We start from the raw sequence: 22,189 nt of genomic DNA, 5'->3' as shown, positions 1-22,189 counted from the left end.
GGTGTGTAGATAAATCAGTCTGCTTAAGAGATGGTGGCATTCTCCTCTCAGCGGTGCGAATATCTGGAGTAAGTAGCATGGTTTTTTCCCAATCAGTGTTGTGTTTTTGTAACTTAGGTTACAATTAATCATCAGACCTGCACTATTTTTACACTGCCAATGAGAAGAAAGTCGAGGGTATTGAAAATGCTGAAAGAATGGGACGTAAACAGCTGTTCCATTTTTGCAGTGGAAGTCACACAGTGAACTGGCTAATTTTCTGTCTGTTCTATGGAGCTTGAACTTAATTTTGTTCTGCCAAATCTGACTGCCACAGTGAGTAAACTACTACTGGATGTTGTGTGTTGGAATAGCAGGCAATGGACTGCTTTTGTAGAATTGTGGTAAGAGCCAAATCCACATGTTCATTTGATTATTTTATATTTTGTTTTATACAGCTGTTGCTGGAAGGTTTGTTCTAAGAGACTTGCTTCCCATTTGGGGCTGGCTGCAGAGATGAGGCTACTTAGGGATGCAGACGTAAAGCCAAGAAACTTATTTTGACAGCCAGTTTGAAATACATCAGACCCCTTTTTATCTTCAAGGGACTCCTGCACTCATGTAAAATGGCTGGTACTTTGGCATCTACAGCTGGGGTCCCTTCAGGTAACGCTGTCACCAGAGAAGCTGTAACTACATCTTCAGGGTTGCCTGGGAGAGCAAAGGAGGTTGTTGTGCAGCGTATTCCTTACTCGGAACTGCTGCTGGTGGTTGGGGACCACTGCTTTAGACGCTCCCATCATCTTTACCCACCTCCCAGGAACCTGCTCCCTGTCAGCCTGCTTAGGCTGGTAAATGTATTGAATGACTGGTTATGGCCACCCTTATATCATAAAAGCATTTGTGAGGAGGGAGGAGATGAGCTCTGCAGAATATGGACTCTAGATCAGCTGATGGACACCATTCACTTTCACAGCAGCCTTAGCAGTACATCTGTCTGTTCTACCAAACATTTTGGTTTGGTGTAGGGAATTATTTTTAACTGCCACAGATAAATATTGTAAATTTAATATATTACAGGCAAAACTAGACAAATCTACATTTGACTTCCATAGCTGACAGATGAGGATGAACATACCAAGTATTTTGAGTGCCTTTCTACCTTCATAATAACTTGAGAGCTTTAACTAAAGCACCTCATCACCTAGTCAGATGTTTATCTGAAAACGTTCAAGGGTTGAACATCCTTTGCAAAATTTATTTTAAGGTCATGTCAGCTACTTTCCCCTCAAAAAGGTGCTAAGCCTAATACAGCATTTTAACCTTGGACTTTCACCCCATGATTAATGTGAATATTTATTTCAGTGTGTCCCTCTTACTGGGTTTTACTTTATCCAGTCTTTAGTTGTTTTAGAGAGATGTCACATCATGGTTTTATGCTGTTGCTTTTCATGATGAATGTTTAATTATGAACAGTGACTTTTGTAGATTTCAAATATACAGTTACACAGGTGAGTTTCAGAGGATTTAACTTCTCGGTGTAAAGAGTTTTGTAATGGTGCTTTGTACAGTATGTATTCTAATCTTTTTTTTTTTTTTTGCACATAGTTTCAGTTTCCCTGAACTGATTTTATTTGTACCAAATTTTTGTGTTGTACTAAAGTCCAGAGCACACAACCTGTTTTTAAATCCTTGTTCTACAACACTACATCTGTATTCAACTTCTGGTGCGTTTAAACTGGCTGCATTGATGGAAGTAAAGCTTTGCTTCTATATCATAAGTATGCATCATACAGCTAAATGTAGCATGCTCTGACTGCTTCAGATTTTAAACAGCACCATATAGTTAACAGGTGCCATTTGTTGTACTTTACACTATATAGTAGGTTTCTGGCTCTGCCTCATCCTCAGAGCTTTGTCAGTAGTTGTAATTAGTTTATACAAGTGTAATTACTCCTCCACAAACTGACAGTTCTTAGTTTATCATTTCCATTGTATTTATTACAGAGTGTTTTAGCATTGGTATCATTGTATTTTCACCCAGCTGTTACATGAGCTTTAACAAAAAACAATCTGTATAAAATGGTTTTTAAGTACTTAATGTATGTACCCATGCAGAAGTTGAGCAATAAATTGTATGCTGTTTGCACTGTCACAGCATAAATGGTTTTAAAAGTTTTAAGTTTTTCTTAATTATTTGCTTTAAAATGTAACAACATCACATTTTTAAATAACTCGGTATTTATTTCAGAAGAAAATACTTAAAACTTGGTGTCTTGCTGTGTGCTGCTACCTGCAGTAAGGATTGTACTAAGCATTCTAGTCAAGCAAGAAGATCTTACTTTTGGCTTTTATGTAGTAGCAAGGACTTGATCTCAGCTTTGGTGAATAGATGTCTCCTCAGCAAAGCTAAACCATCTTCCTTAAGAAAAAAGGTAAATACATTTTGTAAATACTTGTTAAATTTGATTAACTTAGCTGATAAACATTGTCTCTTGGATAAAGACTTCAACTCAGCTTAGAGCAGCTCCCTGGAAATGGTTGTTAGGAAAGTCAGGGTGTGGTTTTTAACTGCTGTAAAGGAAGCACCTCCAGCTGCTGGGGGCTTTTTTTCCTGCTTAGCATTTTTTCTTTCCATGCATGAGTCTTAATGCACCCCATATCTTATTAATTCATAAGAGACACCATCTCATGGTAAGCTTTAAATATTATATATAGGAGGCAATTAATTCCAGTCTTTCTATATCACTTCTTGCACCTGCAATTTTAAGCAAGAACTCTTCGCTCCATTCTGAAAGAGATTATTTGAAACGAAACTTCACTTGTTTACACATGCATTGATGTAGTTTTGCAAACCCTCTGTGAAATCCAACAATTGGAAAGCCTACAGAGCTTCCCCTACTTGTATATCCCTGCTGAAACTAATTAGGAATGCTGTCCACAGGTTGGTCCCAGGGTTCAGTTCTCACAGACACTTGTATTTTACCGCTTTAGAAGAATTTTCATTGTTTTCTGTTTCAAACTTTTTCAATACATGTGGAGCATACACATAGTACCTCATGTGCTTTACCATTAACAAGCCAGCAACACCAAAACTGCAGGCATAATTTTGTGTAGACTGAATGGCCCTGTATTTAAATTACTGATGTTTAGAGCAGATTTATGGCAGACATTCACTAAATTATCCTGGAATGGGACTTGAACCACTGATGTTCTTTTAAGGATCTCCTTGTTCTTTCCAATTCAGTCATTTGCGGCTAATGGAATTAATGTGGCTTTTTAACTCCGGCACAATAGAACCAGCACAAGCCTAGAGGAGACATAGCATTCAACTGTTCCACTAGGATAATTTCACTAAAGCACACTGACTTCATTCCACTTCCTTTGTGTAGAGCCCAACACTAGTTCAGCCTTGCTAAGAAGGTAGAAAGTAGTTAAACTTTATTTGTGATCACAGAAGTGCTGTAGACATCAGCAGCTACATCTCTAACATGCCAAAATGACAGAGCAGGTACTTTAGAGAATAACACACCATCTTCCTGTTACAGCAGCTCTCAGATTCATATCCCCTTCACCAGAGAGAACTGCAGTGACAGTTTCCATAAGTTTTACAAGAAATGGCTTTTGCTGTACTGAAAGGAAGCCATCTGAAGTCTAGATTTCAGTCTGTCTGCTTCTAGTTCTTGAAAAAAGGTGTCATCATCACTTTGCATTATTGCTGCTTGCAGCTGCTGTATTTCCTTTTCCATCTTTGATCTCAGTTCTCTTTTTGTTTTCTGTAGCATCTAAAGAAAATACAGACATTAGCTACAGCATGTGAAAAGAACAGATCATTATAGAAAATTCCATATACTTACTTGTGCTTGTGCTTTCTCTCTGGTTTGGATTTCTTGGCGTTCTTGAGATAAAGCTTCTGCTAGCATGGAGAACTAAACATAACATGTGTTTGAGTTGAAGCAATTAAGGGAAAGACTTTTAGTGTAAAAAATACTGTCTTTGAGGCAGGTCAAGCTTTACCTGATCCTTGTAATAGTTCTCCATAGACTCCAATTCATTTTGATGCTCTTGCCTTTGCTCAGCACGCTTCTCTTTAGCGTACGCTCTCAGGTCCTTCAGCCTTTGCCTCTGAATTTCTAAGCCTTCTTCAAATAAGTTTTTAAATATCTGTCAGCAATTTAAAAAAGAAAACCTAAGACTTTACCAGAAACTGTAAATGTATACATTTATATACATTATATACATTTATAGCTGCTTTATCTCCTGACAGAAGGGTGGTTACATGAAGATAGGTCACTGCCCATGAAGTACAGTTACATACCTAGTAATGGTCAGACAGATACAGCTCAGCTCTATTTGTATAACTCACTTAGCTGAAATTGAGATAAAATAGTTTTTTCATGACAGTTTATAGTCATATGACTAAGAAGGGGGATAGAACAGCAAATGTACGTTACATTTATAAAATCATTTCAGACAACCCAGCAATGCAAGCCAGGATCTTTGAACAGGCACTGTGATTTCCAGCCCACCCTCCATTATATTATCTGACATCACGATCTTCATCCAGATTTCCAACAGCAAAAAATCCAGCCTGTACTCAGGCTTTCCATTTATACACAAGAACACTTACCAGCTACAGTGCAACTTGAGGCAAATAGTTCTCAAATCACTAATAGTGGATTATGCACTAAACTTCTGGCCTTCTGTTTTTAAAAGGCAAGAATTGTGTATCTGCTCTTGCACAGTCTAATAACTTTACTGGCTTTCCTTAGCTCTGATGTCCAACCCTAATTAGAGATCATATCTGTCAAAGTTCACTTCATTTAAAGAACATAACTGGATAACAAAGGGTTTTTTTGATCAGTTTTCTTAAAAGAAGATTTAGGTTGTTTTCTTTGGATAGTAACTGTAGGAACAACTTCTTAATCCTATTGTTTCTGAAAACTCATTTCCCTAATTTCTCATGTTACCAGCCCTGTTTTTCCATACTTCACCCTTTCTCTCCTTCTCTTAACCCCTAAAGCATCCTCTCTTGTTTTACAGTGGTTAGCCCTAAACTGTACCAGTGTTTCCAGAAAAGGAGCCTTTTCCTCTGTGGCCTTAACTGACCAACCATTTAATCCTGGTTCACTTCACTGGCTCTCCACCTACTTACACAATTATGTGAACTACCAAGACTATAGGTACTCAGCACGGGAAGTTGAACAAAAACAATTCTACACTAGCAGAGCAAGACATCTTGTACTTACCCTTTCTTCCCGTGTCCTAGCCCGCATCATCTTGGCACGCAGCTGAACCCGGTAATCTTCATAGTATTTCCTGGCTCGAGCAACTTGCTGGCGTTTCTCCCTCACTTTATTCTGAGCCCACTTCTGTCTGCAGATACGTTGCCTAAGTTCTTGCTAAATGGAGAACAGTAGCTGTAAGACCACCAAGCTTCCAATAGATACTGCTGCAGGCAAAGCTGTTAATAACTGATAAATAAATAGGGGCCTTTACTAATGACTTTCTCCCTACCCTAAATCTTACACTGCATTTATGTTTAAAAGCTTTAGTCACTGCTGATTTAGCAGAGTGTATCAAGAGCACTATGTAATTAAGGAGTCAGCATTGCCATGGTAGCTGGTGGTGTCACCAGCAACACCACAAGCCTCAGGTTTCTCCTTGCACATTCTTAGGATTTGTTTGCGCTTTTAAAGCGACAGCACAGTGTAATCATAATAATATTCTATTCCCATGACCTCAGCAGCCTCACAGCAAACACATTACATGGCTTTTGAGACCACAGCTACTCAAGAGGCATAAAATTGTCATAAGGCAAAAAGCCATTTTCTTGGACTAGAAAATAGGCAGTACCCAGCACAACATGAGATTCTTGTGTAACAAATACACTTCAAAGAACATACCAGTCTCTTGTTATGGTCTTGATCTTTTTTAATAATTGCAACAAGAAGCTCGTGCTTCTTCAGGGCTTGTTGAACCTGGAGGTTTAAAAAAAGTTCATTGCTTCATCCCTCTGCAGGACAGGCATTGTGCGTAGGAGTTCTAAACATTGCTGTGATTTGGTTTTCATGTTTAATTACCATGCATAAGTTAATCAAGTTTTGTATCTTACAACTATTTTAAACTAAAAGACTGTTCAGAAATAGCTCTCAAAACTACAGAATGCTTACATAAAAAGCAATAGCAATCCCAAGTAGTACTAGACAATCTAGTATATAAAAGAACTTTATATTCAAGTGGCTGATAAAAAGTTCTGCTCGCAATTCTAGATATGTACATCCCTATTTAATTAGCTAAGCTCAGATATACATTTTTTCATACTGTGCTTTGAATGTGCATGCACCCCCATCTATGCTGCATACAAAGAGTCAGGATGATTTTATTATTGTTTTATTATACAGCACACACTGATGACTGCTAACGGTTCTGTTGACACTTCGAGGTAAGAATAAGAATGCTCACTTCATTTTGGAGTGTTGCTCTGTTTCTGTCAGAAGCTGCCTTAAGTTGTCCAGTATGTGCAAGCTGCTGCTGCCACATTTTATTCATAGTATGGTGGGAAATATGCAGGTGGGGAAACTCTTCCAGTAGCTGATGTAGGAGGTCATCACCCCTTCCTTTTACTACAAGGTAAAGACAGATGTAAGCAATAAATTCCTGGAAAATACATTTAGTGGTAAATTCTTCCAGACAGTGTCAGCCTAAATTACAAAACATTCTCAATTGAACACTGTATAAAGCTACCATGCCGTTGCTATGACGTCAAGCTAAACCCAGCAGGACACAAGATGACTCTGTCAGTACAGTGGCAGAGAAATCCCATGGTTTTATTGGTGGGGTTTTATTTCCCCTGCTGAAAATTGCTTTTATAGCCCCGGCATTATTTCCTTCCCTCCACCACATCCCATGAAGATGGGTATCCCCTTCTTCCCTCAAATGCTTCTGACTATCGGTAACCAGCGACTTTTCTTACCTCTCTCTCACTGGTTGCAGCAGTTTAAGATAATACAGCAGTAGCAATGACACATTCAGGCTGTTACTAAACAAACAGGTGTAAAACTGGTTTGCAACCACCTCATTACCTCTACATCTCTGATCTCATCACTTGCTCAGCAAAACCAGTGTCAGTGTTAATACCCTAATGGCAGGGTTTTGAAAGGCCATTGACATATTCTGCTCTATGACCTGTACATGCCTCTCCACCAGCCCACTCCCACTAAAGGCCCAATTTTAAGTCTGGTACATGCTCAGGAAAAAATAACCACCACCAAAGAACCTGAGCTCAGACTATACTGAAGCAGACAGAGGAGTAGCAGTAATAGAAACAAGCACTGAAAATATCCCAGGGGATTTTAAGGTAGCAGCAAGTGGGTCACATTTCGATTGTGCAGTGGTGATTTACATTTACTTAAAGCATTATCTTCCCTAACAAAAATCCAGACATATAGAGGTCGTAAGAAGGGGAAAATGCAACAGCTGACTGGTATATGTTGGACTGATGCCTCTATTCTTGGAGTTCAACACATGCTTTCAAAAGATGCCAGTTTTCCACCAAGTATAGTTTTGCAGTTCTTACTTGGAGCTGCTTTCTTTGGCTTCACAGTCCCTCGCTTTGGAATCCACTGGCTGTATTTGGGATTTCGAGGTGTGGTTTTTCTAGAATAAACTTTCACTGGCTGAGGCATTTTTGGAGGTTCTTTAAAGATGTTTTCTTTGTATTCTTGTTCCTTAGGAGCAGATGTAAAACAGATGGAGAACAGGTATGAGAAGGGAAAGACTGGCAGATCACAGAGCGTGGCTATCAGAAGTTAAAGGTCTTTGAAACTTCAGGAAGAGAATTTGGACATATTGCACTGGATTCTCCAGAAGGCCAGAATTCACCCAATGCAGGTCAGGGTTCAAAGAAAGGTTAAATCTTACTATTGCATAACCTCAGCTCTTTTGCAGCACTTAACACTCCTGCAGCAGCCTATGGACTGCTTCTGCAAAGGCTTTGGAAAGGGCCAGTGCAGCCTACATTGTTGTGACATTGGTGTGACAAAGCTTTTCAGTTTAGGTTCTTTGCTGATCCAGTAGCATGTAAGAGAGTAGCAAAAACCCCTCTGTGTTATTCACAGCATTAGAGAATCATCCTTGCACAAACCCAAGGAGTTTTTGTACCCAAAACTACCTGGTCAGATCATCTAGGCACATCACAATGAGCAGAGTATATCCCATACCATTTTTTTGGTGACTTCTCTGAGCTTGGAAAGTCTGAGCCTCTCCCTGGCTTTGTAAATTCTTAGTTCATCTTCATAAGCTTTAGCAACCGTCTAGAAAATAGAAATAAGAGGACTTTACAGATAAAATAATCAGTCCATATGACCACCTCATTTGCTTGTTTGGGTCAAAGTAGCTTCTTGCACTTCAAATTCTCTTCTTTGCAAAATCTGGGGTTTTAAGTCTTTTCCTCAGTAGTCAACAGCTGTAACAGTACAAAGCTACTAAAGCAGGCCAGGTACCCCCATTAAGAGCAAGCATTCAGTTTTAATGTTTCCAGTATAACTGTTGGTAAGAATGACCAAAATGCCTGACTGAGAAATTACCTTTGCATTTTTTGTTCTTTCATCCCATTCCTTTTGCAGCTGGCTGCGTATTTTCCTTATTGGGCTTGTTCCCTTGATGGAAGATTTACCTCCCAAATCAGAAAAGAGTTGGTGCTGAGATGAGGGTGAGGCTGGAGAAAGCGATCGTGGCCTGCTTAAGTGTGGTGTGTCTGTAAGGAAAGGTGATTTATTGAGTATCTAACTTGAAACAAGAAAAGCCAGACATCCCCCAACACACCCATGGAACAGTCAAATCTTTCTACAGCATAAGAGTCAAAAAGCTTAGCACCAATTAATCATAAAGTCTAAAGGTGAGAGACTATCTATATGCCACAGTCTCAAACAGCTTTGTCTTGCAATGTAATGTTGTGCATGTGAATTAGATCAAGCTACATGATAGCTTTATAGCCTGGTGTATGTATATGGTGGCTGCACCATGTTTGTAAGTCACCTAGACATACATGCTGTGTTCAGCCCTCATTTCAGAGTCACAGTCCTGCCCACGAGCTGGTATTCTTCCCTCTGCCACTTCCTGTACGGTTTACTGTAGCTGTGTTTGCCTTGTGTTTTTAGTAAAGTTTTACCATGGGTATTTAAGTATTAAATGAGAACTTAATTGTAATTGTTACTGTTGCTCAGGTTTAGATCTAAGACATAACTTGGTGACTATGAGTAGTTCAGTGTAGCAGCTTTACATGAGAAGGAATTTCTTATATATATTTTTTCATCCCAATACTCAGTTGGCCTAAGAATCATTATTACCTCGCTCAGCTTTCCTCCAGCGATAATCCATGACACCGTCACTGTGCTGAGATAGGTTGTCTTCATCTGTGAACTCTTCTTCCCTGGTGTGCCCACCCAAAGCTCTCTTTAACATCTGTTGGACAGGTTTTTTGGGAGGTCAGCTTCAATAATTCAGTCAAAGTTAAGAAATGTGTAAAGTCAGGTGTTGGCTGGCGATTTCCTTTCCATCAATATTACATTTATATTCTTGTTCCCTCCACTCCCATAACTGAGGCCAAATTGCTTAGATACAACAAAGAATGGCTTTCACTTACTAGATCTAGTTCATTTAGCCTGTGGGAGATGTTTTCTGACGCTTCATGAAGCCCTTGCTCAGATAGCTTTGCCTTTGTTGTTCTGTGGGAAAGAGACTCTTCAAGTGAATCTGTAGCAGAATTTTCATGTCTGCTAAAACAGAAAACAGATTTTGTTTCTATTCTAAAAGCCTTGAAGATAAGCATTACCTCATACAAACAATCCCAGGTCACTTTTTGTGTGAGCACATTTTTATAGGATTAAGTAGAAGCTGAATGTATAAATACCTGTATTTAAGAAAATGCATCCATGCCAGGAGAAACAGGAAATCTCTGCCAAGATTAATCTTACACTGACATTCAGTGAAGGAAGAAGAGATCTTATTTAAGGGTGGCAGATGGGGGGCCTGAGTGGCCACATAGACAAAAGTTCTTGTTTAGCTCAGTACTGAAAAACGCGCTTGCCTTTTGCTTCTAGGCAGGTACCAAGGTTCAGGAGCGTGCTCTACTTGTTCAGCACATAGTGAGAGTTTTTGATGTGAAGAGGAAGCAGATGCAGAAGTCTCATATATGTGAGGACCCTAAGAAAATAAGAGTAAATTAAGATTTAAGATCTTCACAGTAAAGCTCAAAAATCATGTAAGTAGAGAGATCCTACAAGAGCTTTTATAGAGCAATTTAAACCCCTATGATTATATAGATATAAAAGTAGTTATAGCTCCAGATCCCTGACTGAAGATAGTGTGCTTTAAGAGAATTAGATGCTTAAAGAAATAAGCTAGGAAAAATATAATCAGTTTGCAAGAATCGTCTGCAGCTAAGCCACAGAATCAGAAGAACAAGATCTAGGTTAAGTTATATGACTACATATAGTAGTAGTATAAATACTACCTCATTAGCCTGGGACTAATGCCAAGTAATGCAAGTAAGCTGAACCTCACCGAATATGGACTAAGCTGCAATTCACAGCAAACAAAAACAAAACACTAATGTCCCTATGCCATTTAGTTATGTTTCTTTCCTGCTGCCTGGTAATGTGTCTGTTCAAAGAGCAATAATTCAGGGTTGGCATGCACATACTTGCAAATACACCAATGGAAAATGAGCTTTAAGCAATGTTTTAAAAAGACAACGTAGAAGTAAAGGCTGTTGAAACTTGGAACAAATGAAGCCTGTGAGTACCTCTTGTGGTTGCAGAAGGGAAAAAAGTGTTTTCTAGAGTAAAGAACTTCCCCTTCAGACTTGTTTCTACAAGTGCAGAATGGCATCTGCTGATCAGTTCCTGGGGTTTGCATATTCAGTTTTTGAAAAGCCAAGGGCAGTGAAAGGAAATAAAATCAAATAATGTAGCCAAGCAGCTCCATGATCTTTAGGAAGGAGCAAAATCTGAATTTTATTGGAGTCTGAACAACCCCAGAAACCCAAAATTCTTCCTAACTTAGAATACTGATGCATTTCAGAGAAGGTACATGACTGTGCTCTTGTGTTTGATTAAATGTATCCTGGTTTGATTTAAAGCAGGGTAACTAGTAACTGCTTGGTTATAATGAATCAGAACTCCATAGCTACTGGCACTTACGCTTCTTGGAGCAAGCACTTCCAGAAATAAATGGCATGAATTATAAACTGTATACAGTCTAACATTCCATCACTGATTTTATATTGACCAAAGCAAGCCAAAGGCAGGTTTGGAACAAAGCCCAGAAGTGCCACAAGGCATCAGGAGAATTAAACAGAAATCCAAAAATATTGACTTAACTTGCACAGAGAAAGTAAAGAGGGAACTTCTACCTTTGCCACATTGTCCTCAGCATCACTTGGTACCACTTCTTCTGGCACTGCAGAAGCGGATGACAGGCGTTAGTGAATGGTACAGACTGCACCATGCCTACTAATGGGGAGAACAATTGAAAAAAAGATGTGATCCATGGCTGTTGAAGCCAAATTATTCCAAGAGAACAGAATGACAAAGCAGCTGTGGTTACACAGTTGTGACATTCATTTTGGTAATTTCTCAAGGTTTGAATGTGCCATGGGAATGCTATGGAAACTAGCAAGGTAAGCAGGGTTGCCCTGGCAACAGGAACACTCAGTACTGAAAACTGGTTTGTAAACCTTTTCTACAGAAGCAGTTAATGGCTTTTTCCTAGAGATGAAGCTGGCTGGTTTGGTCTGCGTTTCTCTGCTCAGAATAAGCTCAGCCATGGGAGTTACCTGTCAAAAGAGATTTCTGAAGCACAGGCCCATCTTAAATGGATTAAGACAGGAGCTGAACTGGGAACACAGATTATTTCTCTGCAGCACAATGAACAGCTCAAAATAACTCCTTTTTATTTCTCCATATGACAGATAGAAATATTAACTGGTGGCTGTATTCGAAAAAACGCACCCATAGTTTCAAACCCATGGCCCTTGTAGTGCCAATAAAAATAATGCAACATTTGACACTTAACAGTTACCCTATAGAAAGCAAAATTCTCTCTCACCAGGGATCTTCCTTGACAGAGAAGGACTACCAGAAACATCGTCAGCTTTTTCTGTAAGTGACTTTTCAAGCTGAAATAAAAAGCAGATTTTTTCTATAAATTCACATGAGAGTGGTGACATGAAAGGTCATACATTAGGTTTGTCTCCATAGGATATATGACATATAAATAAGAATCGCTACAAGTATTTTGTTTACTATATTGTAAACTGTGCATGTAGCTGTTACATTGATGATGGTGGTGTGTATGTACAGCTATAAAGGAAACACACGCCACAAATTAACTTCTTCTCTGGTCATTCAGTGAGGAATAAATCCACAATCCAAAATTCTTTGTACTGAACATAAAATCTGACACACTCAGAAGTGTTCATTGTGTTCAAGTGTTCAGCTGCTCCCACTCAGCAAGTATACTAGAAAGTTTTAAAATGAAAGCAGTATTGATTACTAAAATACATATGTATATAAAATACATATATATAAATCAAATGTTAGGTTTTTACTTACAGTAGAAGCTGTCACTCCTTGACTCTCAGCCAAAGCAGCTGACTGGCTGTCTGAGCTGTGAAAATCTCTCCATCTAGGATAAAGAGGTCTGCCTTCTGAAGGCTGAAATGGTGGTAGCAGAGGAATAGCTTGTTGTATCGGCTCCCCAAGTTTTGTAGCACTGACACTCAAAATCTCTGTTTGAGGTTCAGTAGCATGAACAGACTCCATTGATCCTTGAGAGACAAATAGGAAGAACTTAACAGGTAATGTTGGTTTTTTTACATTGTCCATAAATGTTAAAGGGCAATATTTAAGTATCTCCTGTTAGCCATCATCTATTCATTTGCTTAGAAGACCACTGTAACATTTTTATGCCTGATGTTATCTCTGCTTACAGAGATACATCCTGCAGCCCCTCCCTGTCTCACTACTTCTCTAAGAGCGCCACATTTTTCATGGCTGTATATATGTATGCTATATATGTATATGAATATATTGCATGGTGCATACACAGTAAATAGCTTTCAGTTAGCTGTTATTTTCCCCATAGTCATTTTAGCCACATGCTGGGAATGTTTGCTCATGTGCAAGAATTCTAAGGAGTGACAGAGCCACAGCCAGCAGAGGCCAGGGACAACTGAAGATTACTGCCGGTTGTCAGAATGATTCACCCAGTACACAATCTGGCCACAAGAACAGCATGAAAACCCTCTTGAGAACATGATTCCTTGTATTTTGTTTACTGAACTACAAAAGGAAAGAACCTAGCTGAAACTGAATCCTGGCTAAGCAGAAATACCCCAGAAATGGGGTCTGCATGCTCTGAAACACCAAGTTTCTGAAAAGGATTTTTTCATTTGAAAACATAGCTGAAGTATTTCCTTCTGTGATAATGTTCTTCACACTACCTTAGTACCCTGCACCTCTTAGCTCATCTACCTGATTTTAACTATCAGATGATAGTTAAATATCACCATCTTCCACTTCTAATACTCACCATCTTCCTTTTCCTTTACAGTCACCCTTTCAGTTTCAGAGAACTGCCTAGGAAAGGTTGTAAAAGCCTCTGAGTGTTTAGATGCTTCCACCCCCTTGTCCTTTCCTGCTGGCAACAATTCAGGCCACTTGAATTCTAGAAGTGGGGTTTGAAAAAGACCAAATTAAGAATTATAAAGCATCTTGCTATGAACTGTTTAGATGGACAATTTTCATGTTTGGTATATTATTAACCTTGTATTAACAATCCATACTATGATCAAAATAGGTCTGGAATTCTTAATCATAAATTTCGTAATTCATAACTTTATGCCTCTACTTGGACAGATGGAATATTTTCATAGGAAAATAAGAATGGACTCCATTTAAGTAATCTGCTCATTTCTTGTTCCAGAGCTACCCATAATGGTTTTAAGTGGCACAGGCTCCTAACAAGTCTTTTGTAAGAATGACCTTAGTAGTCTTTTTACAGCCTTAAATGATACATTTTACACTGCAGTAAGTGAAATAAATTAAACTCTCCCAAATTCTCATATTCTATTGGACAGAATAACATGCTTTTGTAGGGAGAACCGAATCAGAAGTCAAACAACAAACTTTTATCCAAATGACAGAGATCAGGAGTCATGAAAAACAACATCTGGAATAGTTACTTTCAGAAATGTGAACCTCAGCAAGATCAGCTACAGGTACATTTGCTCGTTGGGGGGGGGGGGAAGGGGTATCAGTTATTTTACAAAAAAAAGTTTAGAAGTATTTGTCTGAAATAACTTCTTTTTAAAAAAGAAACAACAACAAAACCAGCCTGGAAATGTTACTCCAGGGTAGTCTGAATTCCTTCCTCCCCAAAACACTCACCTTCCTCTCTCTTGGAAAACGAATAAGCTGTATCTCCAAGTCTGATTAATTCACTGGTAGATTCTGATCCATCTGCATCACAAGATGGAACAGAACATTCTGACTGGGACCTAAGAGGAACATAAAGTGTGAAATACTCGTCTTTTCCAACCCGAACCATTCTAGGATTTACTTTAAAACGCTTTGCCACTTCAGTCCACAAGATGGAGCTGCAGAAGAGTGGCAACTCTCAGAGAGCTAGCTATTACAACAGCATAGGGCATGAAAGACCAGCTTCCAAAAAACCAATGTAGAAGTCACCAAGATAAATCAAATGCCATTTAACTAAAACACAATCATTTAGAACAAAGACACAGTTTTCAGCTTGTTTCATTCCACATGCAAAGTAAATTTAAGGGAAACAAAATGTCATCAGCACTCCTCAAGAGCAAAGAAGTACTGGATCTAATTTTAGCCCTCTTGCTGCTTTACTATAGGAGAAAGTCACCTCACATTCCATTTGACACACGTAATCAGTATGTTTCCTACTTGCATACTGTTAAAAACCTGTTAGTTTCTCTACAGATTGCCACAGTCATTGACTATCTTTGTGTCTATGTAAACACTCAGAATTGTTCTTACCCTTCATCTGATGAGAATATTGAAGGTGGTGTGAGTTGACCAGCGTTGCTTCCCAGCCGCTCCTGAGGTACGGTTTGAATTTCATGACTGGATAGCACATTGGCCTCTTCTGTTAATAATCAAGAGGAAAACTATTTCTACTTATTAATGGTATTATTGCCAATATCATCAAAACAGTTTAAGTGGAATAGAACACTTGGAGGGGGAAACTTTTATGGTAGGTTTTCAAAGCGCTACAACTATCATATATTCTGTTTCAATTATAAATAGCTCTTTCTTGCTCCAAATAATTAAATCCTGTACTTCTAACTAGAAAATTGGAGCCACTAACACCTACTGGGTTAGCAGCAGCAGTCCAACAGAAGGAAAAAGCACCGAAAATTGCTACTGACTTTTTGCCGTTCACAGCAAAACAGGACAGGAGGCCATTGTCTCTGCCACCCAGTGCTCCCCCCTTTACTCACAGGGTGAAATAGCCAGTGATGACAGTTCTTATCAGCTTTAAGATAGTAAGAGGAGTACTCAGTCTGCACTAATGATGATGTCTCTGAAGGGCTGAGTAAATTCTCTTCTGTTTAGCATTTTCTCAAAATAGCCCCTGCTATGGATCTGCTCAAGACCCACTTCATAGGAAAGCTTAAGTCACACACCCCCCCCCACCCCACCCCCCCGTTTGTCTCCTAGTAAGTAAAAGGCACATTTGCTCATTGTTCTAATTAAGGTCAGTATTCCCCTCCCTGAATCCTAACTATATGTCATCTGACAAGTCAAAAAGCAACATACTAAGGAGGATGTTGTCTGGAGGCTTCTGCCCCAAGAATGAAGCAGAAAGATTATATTCCACAATTGTTCCCCTTTAACAAGGGTTAGGGAAAATAAATTATCTATTTTATGAATATTGTTTATGAAAATAAGGAATGTTAATAACCAGTTTGGTCACTGAAGTTCCCTCCTCACCCCCCCCCCCCCCCCCCCTCATCCCAGCCAGTTTCAGTCTCTCTCTTCTGCACTGTCAAGGTTACAAATAAGGCAACCACACCAATTAAATCTTTGCTACATTGGAAATACTTTGGGTATCCCAATAAAAGTTTTCACATAGCTTACATCTTCCAACAGATATCATTCCTTAGAACTACGAGGGAGGAGAACAGCACAGAAACAGTTTCTGCCTGTTATGGGAGCTCCTTTCCAGCCATGAATACCAAGGTCATGAGAACCTAAGCTCTCAGCAAGATAACTTGATAGCAGACAAACAGAAAAAGTAAGCTGTCCATAATACAGTGGTAACAGAACATAACTATGATATTCTTCTACTCACCTTCATCTTGAGAAGATTCACTGTCTTCTTCTGTAAGATACTCTAACAAGCCATCAAATATTTCCAGGAGGTTTCTGATAGATTCCTTTTCTCCTTTCACAATGTTCTCACCTTAAGAGAAGGTATTGCCACATTAATAATTAGTACTTCACAGAAGAAAAATTCTCAAAAGCAGGAGTGTTCCAGAAAAGAATGTTTGGAAATCCTTGTGTACTTTCTTATACAAATGAGCTACAGCATGAACTAAGTCTATGGGCTGACAGGCAGGATTACAAGCACTAGCCATGCTGTGCAGGTACCAAATTAGAAAGAGATACTTGGTATCAAGCAAGCAGTTTTCATTCTTTGTGGGCTATGTTATGTGAGGCTGTACCTGTGAACACTCAGTGAAAGCTTTTATCTGTGTACAAAGGACAGACACAACATGGTTCAAGTCTTAACTCACCAGCTTTTTAAAGTGCAGTAACAAGTTCAGAACTCAAGGCTCATGTTAAACCCAGCCTCCAAACTTTAACTGAACACAGAAAAACACTGAGCCAGTCAGTAACAGACTTCAGGTAACACTTTAGCAGATGAGTGAAGTATGACTGATTATTAACTTCAACATTTCTTACAGGTCTGTCTCATACAAGACAGGTCCTCTGCTTGCTGTTTAAACTTATCACCTGATATCCAACACAAGGGTTCAGTGTTTTGATGACATTCACTACAGGAAAAAGACCTTTCATGTAAGTCTGAAAGTATGCTTTATAACATGGTTGTTATAAGTTGTTAACATCAAACCACAGAGATACTCAGCTGGTGTTTGTCTACATTAAAATATGTACTTACCAGTGATGTGTGACAGGCTGACCTGCAAATAGTCCAATGCCAGGGAATCTATTACTGCTTGCACATTATGTGCATCATCCTCTTGGCTTCTAGGAGTAGCTATGAGATCTATTTAAAATAAGTAATAGGTTTTAGTCTAAGTGGATAGCTTATTGCAGATGTTTAACTACTAAACTACTTTCTCAATACCTTGTCTACTTGGTGGCAAGCCCAAATATCATGCAGTTGTATGAATTTTTATAAATACCGAGTACAAACTTAGAACACTCCTGTGAGATGTGAGGATTTTATCAGCTGAAGTACTGGATTCAAGAATAGAGACCACCACAGCATTTTTCTTCCTTCACTTCCAGCACACACATCTAGTTCAGATCATTACACTTGAACTGCAGTTTGTGTTAAGGTCACTTCTTCCCCTGTCAGAGACTAGCTGGACTGCAATGTATTCTACTTAATTGGGAGCAGCATTATTTTTAGTTCTGAGCTTATATTTAACAGGACTACCTCCAGTAGCTGCCAGTTACCTCAGTGCTATTAAAATCTTCTGCAAGTAGGAGTCTTGACACTTCCCAAACAAAATAGTTTGCCATAAAGCAAACACAGATAATTGTATAGCCCTTGCTTAACCATTGTCACTGAAGTGCAATGGAGTTGGGTTAAATCACAGCTAAGTCATAGCTCTCAGCAGAGTGTAAGTACTAAGCATAAGCACAGACTTCAGTGTTAACACTGAAGTGTTAATAATGAGCCAACCCCCACCCTTCCAAGGCATTGTGCCTATGTATGGCTTTCAAGGCCTAATTTACACTAGAAAAAGTATTGCTGTAGCCATGCCAGTGAACTCCCCTCACAGCTGCCATTCCTACCAGATAAAAAAGCAACAAAAATAAGCCTAGAGTACTTAAACCTTCTTACACAATGACAGTCTTATGTTTTGTCTCTAGAAGCCTCATCTGTGGCAGGGTTTTGCAAACTTGGATTTGTAAAATATAAAGGGACAAAAAAAAAAAAAAGGGAAGAAAGAAAAGCAGGGTTAGAAATGCCTGATTATTGGTCCCACCTGGTACTTTTTCTCTCAAGATGGACTCATAAAGATGAACAAACACATCAGCACCACATTCTGAGAGATGCTTTATGTGCTGGTTTATGTGACAGCTCCTCAGAAGATCATTGGCAACACTGACCCAATCTATTAAGAAGTAAAACATAATAATGTCAGAACTGAAAGAGACAGAACAAAGACATGGTCGGTTATAGTGAAAGATGGAACCTGTTTAAATGTCTTTGATGCCACCACAGGTGGTCATTCTCAACTGTCCAAAATACTGAACATGTTGTATGCTTCCTGCTCTGTGCCATGTTTACTTCAGGTAGAATTTAGGTTGAGGTTGGAAGAGACCTGCAAGGTCAATTCCAAGCCTTAACCAAGCACTGTCAACTCCCCCTAAACCATGTCGCTAAGTACCGCATTTACACAGCTTTTAAACACCTGCAGGGGTGGTGAGTCAACCACCCCCTGGGGCAGCTCTTCCAGTGCTTGAAAACCTTTTCGGTGAAAAAATTTTATCCTAATATTCAATCTAAACCTCCCCTGGCCCACCTAGAGGCCATTTCCTCTTGTCCTGTCACTTGCTACTTGGGCAAAGAGACTGACCCCCACCTCACTGCAATCTCCTTTCAGGAAACCTTTCTTTCAGATGGAAACATGGACAAAGAGTGAGGAATAATACATGCAAGCATCTTGCAGAGTTGGACATAAGAGTTGAAGGATACCAACGTACCATACACTGGGAAGATTACTGGTTTTTCTTCCACATAATGGAAAGCAAATTTGGTCTGGCTGCATAGCCAGGAATTCCAAACCTTAATAGACTTATAAAATAAGCTCTGATACATCTTTCTATCAAGAATCAGAAATGACATATACTTTTTAAAAAAGATGAGCTCCTCTCTTTACAAACCCCATTTCTCTTACACTCTTACGCAATCACAACACTGCTAATGTAAGCACAGAATCATAGAATAGTTAGGGTTGGAAAGGACCTTAAGATCATCCAGTTCCAACCCCCTGCCATGGGCAGGGACACCTCACACTAAACCATGTCACCCAAGGCTTCGTCCAACCTGGCCTTTAATACTGCCAGGGATGGAGCATTCACAACCTCCCTGAGCAACCCATTCCAGTGCCTCACCTCCCTTACAGTAAATAACTTCCATCCTTAGATCCAATCTAAACTTCCCCTGTTTAAGTCTGAACCCCTTACCCCTTGTCCTGTCACTACAGTCCCTAATGAAGGGTCCCTCCCCAGCATCCCTGTAGCCCCCCTTCAGATATTGGAAGGCTGCTATGAGGTCTCCACGCAGCTTCTCTTCTCCAGGCTGAACAGCCTTCATGAAACTGAAATTTAAGGACTACTTTCACTAATTTGCTGTTTATGGAACACAAGAATATGCAGCTGGTCCCATCAGCTTCTCTCCACATTGAGCACAGCGAGATGGGTCTATAAATAGCCAGATTCTCCCAAAACTTTGAGTCCCAAATTCAAAGTGCTTTGAAGTACACCTATTTCTGGTCTTCCTGGTTACCCAATTTTCCAATTAGGAAAAAGCAAACACCTTCATCTTTGTTACACTCTTGAAGGTTGGATTTCCCCCCTACACGTTGCTTTTGCAAACAAAGCAGCATTTTAACAATTATTATCAAGGGCTTAAAGTTTCTATAGAACGAATTAACCATCTTTAGAAGGAACAGAATATATAATTGCTACCACAGAAAGCAATTTGTGCAGGTTTTACACTTCGTTACAGAGGCAGTATTACTTTTCCATCACTATTCACTTCGTTCTATAAATCACTTTGTTTTAATAGCTTCACATGCACGAGAAGCTAAAAGGAGCATCTCCTATATTTCAGACTCATGTCTTAGAAAACTTAAGTTCGCATTTATCTCCAGCTTTATCAACGTAAAAGTGTCACGGGAGGGGGCTGCACAGGGGGGAGGATTAACATAAAGAGCTTAGAAAGCCACAACACGAGGAACAGCTTTAAGGAGAAGCACGCCTGAAGCAGATGGACGGTGTCAGTGATGAGAGCAGCAAGAGGATGACAAGGCAGGGAGAGCAAAAGCAGCTCTCTGCACCTCGCCTCCTCCGCCCTGCACCGCACGAAGGCTGCGGCTGCTCCGGGGCTCGCACGGCCCTGCCAGCACCGCGCCGGGAAGGGCAGGGCACACTCTCAGGAGGAAGAGGGGCCCTCGCCCCCCGCCGCACCGCCCCTACCTCGATCCTCAGCGGTGCCCATGGCGCGGCGCCTCAGGCGGCAACGGACCCGGGAGATTTAAACATCCCCTCGCGGCGTCCTGCGCGCTGATTGGGCACCTGCGCCGGAACGGGCGGGGCTGTCCCGCCGGGGACAGGTGGCTTCCGCCATCCGCCGCCGGTCGCCATGGAAACGGGCAGGGGGCGGGAGAAAAGAGCCTGTGCCTCAAAGCCACGCCACAGCGTGGATCACGTGGTGTTTCTCGCTTCCCGTCATGTGATGGTTTCCCCTCCCGGGTAGGCCCCTCAGGGATCGCCTCAGTACCGCCGTGAGGGGCCGGGCCGGGCCCGCCCCACCTCATCCCGAGCTCCGCCGGGCAGTGTGTGAGCTCTGGAGCACGGCTGCTGGCGGAAAAAATGGCGGCGGTGCTGCTGGGGTGGTTCCGCCTTCGTCACCTGAAGGAGGCGGGTCACGGTTCCTCAGGCAGGGTTAGCGGGCGGAGGGCTGGCCTCCGGCGGGAGGGCGGAGCGGGAATGTTCTAGCACTTGACCTTGCGGGCCGGCCCGGGGGTGTCTGCTGGAAACGGCGTTTGTGTCAGCGGGCTGGAGGGTGCGAGCTAAACGGGAGGGCGGGCTAGGTCAGATTGGCGGGTAACGTGATGGCTTTGTGCGGGTAACAGGGCGGGAGCCTTTATTAAGAGTGGGACTTAAAAGGTTTTGTTTAGTGAATCTTACTGATTGATTAGGTGCTAGTGAAGAGGGTTCTGGATGGTGAAAGTGAATCCTCTGCCTTACAGAGCCACAAACAGTACTCATGCTCTTCAGGAATTCTGTAATTCCCATGTAATACCAAGTTACACAAAACTAGAAAAAAAACGGTGCCTCTTATCCTTGAACCTCTGGAGCAGCTGAGATCCCGGTTATTACTGTAAGAACAATGCTGGCAGCAAGTAAACAGCCGCGATGTTGGCGCTAACAGCCTGCAGACAGAGTTTGTGGATACATAATCCAAATGCGCACACAATGCTCGTTAAATGAGTTTTTGTGTGTATAAGCAAGCACACATCAGTACTATCGAGACTGATAAAAGAGCATGGGTTTCAGTTCACAGATAACGCAGCTCTGCAAAGCTTTGTAGATTTGCTTCACATTTGTTGGCTTAAAGTAAGAAAACAGGAAGACATCGATGTTAAAAAGGGTGGAACGCAAAAATGCAGAAGCTTGTCTCAGGAAATAAAAGGAGTTACTTGCAGATTAAATGTGTGCTGGTGAGACTGAGGGGTTTGTTCAGTCTTTTCAGTTCTTCACAACCTTAGCAATGGTAAACCCAGAAACAGGAAGTGCTAAATTATGCGCAAACAATAAAATCAAGCTGTGTTAAGCTCAGTGTAACAGGCAAGAGCAAGGGAAGATCGACTTGCTCTTTTCACAGCCTTTGCAGACACCTTTCTCAGACTCATCAGAAGCAGGAGGTTGATCGGGTCACTTTATATAGAGCATTAAAAGGAGTATTTTGGGAGAAAAATATCTTTAACAAGCTGTATTAAACCACTAACCCCATACTAAGAAACCTGAAGAGGATCTTCTATCAGAAACTTGCAGGGACTGTATTAACAAAGGTGGTCAGATTGAAGTGCTACTAAACCAACAGATTAATAATAAGAAAATGTGACTGATGGAGGTGTTATTCCAAGTTTCTGAGGGGGGAACAGCTGTGGCGACTCATAAAC

General features: G+C 40.6%; 1 protein-coding gene across 1 annotated transcript; it reads right to left on the bottom strand.

The window, feature by feature from the left end:
* Positions 1–3,451: 3,451 nt before the first annotated feature.
* CEP95 (centrosomal protein 95) lies at positions 3,452–20,605 on the bottom strand. The gene is made up of 22 exons (XM_057418504.1): positions 20,481–20,605; positions 18,263–18,391; positions 17,203–17,310; positions 16,372–16,482; positions 15,054–15,162; positions 14,433–14,542; positions 13,576–13,710; positions 12,597–12,811; positions 12,091–12,160; positions 11,396–11,442; positions 10,070–10,185; positions 9,626–9,758; positions 9,330–9,444; positions 8,568–8,737; positions 8,202–8,294; positions 7,559–7,709; positions 6,445–6,605; positions 5,886–5,960; positions 5,229–5,381; positions 3,997–4,143; positions 3,837–3,908; positions 3,452–3,764 (listed from the first exon to the last, which is right to left on the bottom strand). The coding sequence occupies exons 1-22, from the start codon at positions 20,500–20,502 to the stop codon at positions 3,588–3,590; spliced, it is 2,619 nt and encodes an 872-aa protein (XP_057274487.1). The 5' UTR covers positions 20,503–20,605; the 3' UTR covers positions 3,452–3,587.
* Positions 20,606–22,189: the final 1,584 nt, after the last annotated feature.

Source organism: Pezoporus wallicus, unplaced genomic scaffold (assembly GCF_028554395.1).
Source record: "Pezoporus wallicus isolate ANWC-B61680 ecotype Strahan unplaced genomic scaffold, APGP_CSIRO_Pwel_v1 contig_3710, whole genome shotgun sequence".
In the NCBI taxonomy this organism is placed as follows: Eukaryota; Metazoa; Chordata; class Aves; order Psittaciformes; family Psittacidae; genus Pezoporus; species Pezoporus wallicus.
This window is presented reverse-complemented; position numbering and strand designations above follow the sequence as displayed.

Excerpts from the sequence above, each read along its gene's own strand:
- CEP95 (XM_057418504.1), bottom strand. The coding sequence starts at position 20,502 with ATGGGCACCGCTGAGGATCGAG. Across the intron at positions 10,186-11,395 it reads CTGAGGACAATGTGGCAAAG|GGTCCTCACATATATGAGAC; the intron begins GTAGAAGTTCCC and ends TTATTTTCTTAG. Across the intron at positions 9,759-10,069 it reads TACCTGCCTAGAAGCAAAAG|CAGACATGAAAATTCTGCTA; the intron begins GCAAGCGCGTTT and ends TTTCTGTTTTAG.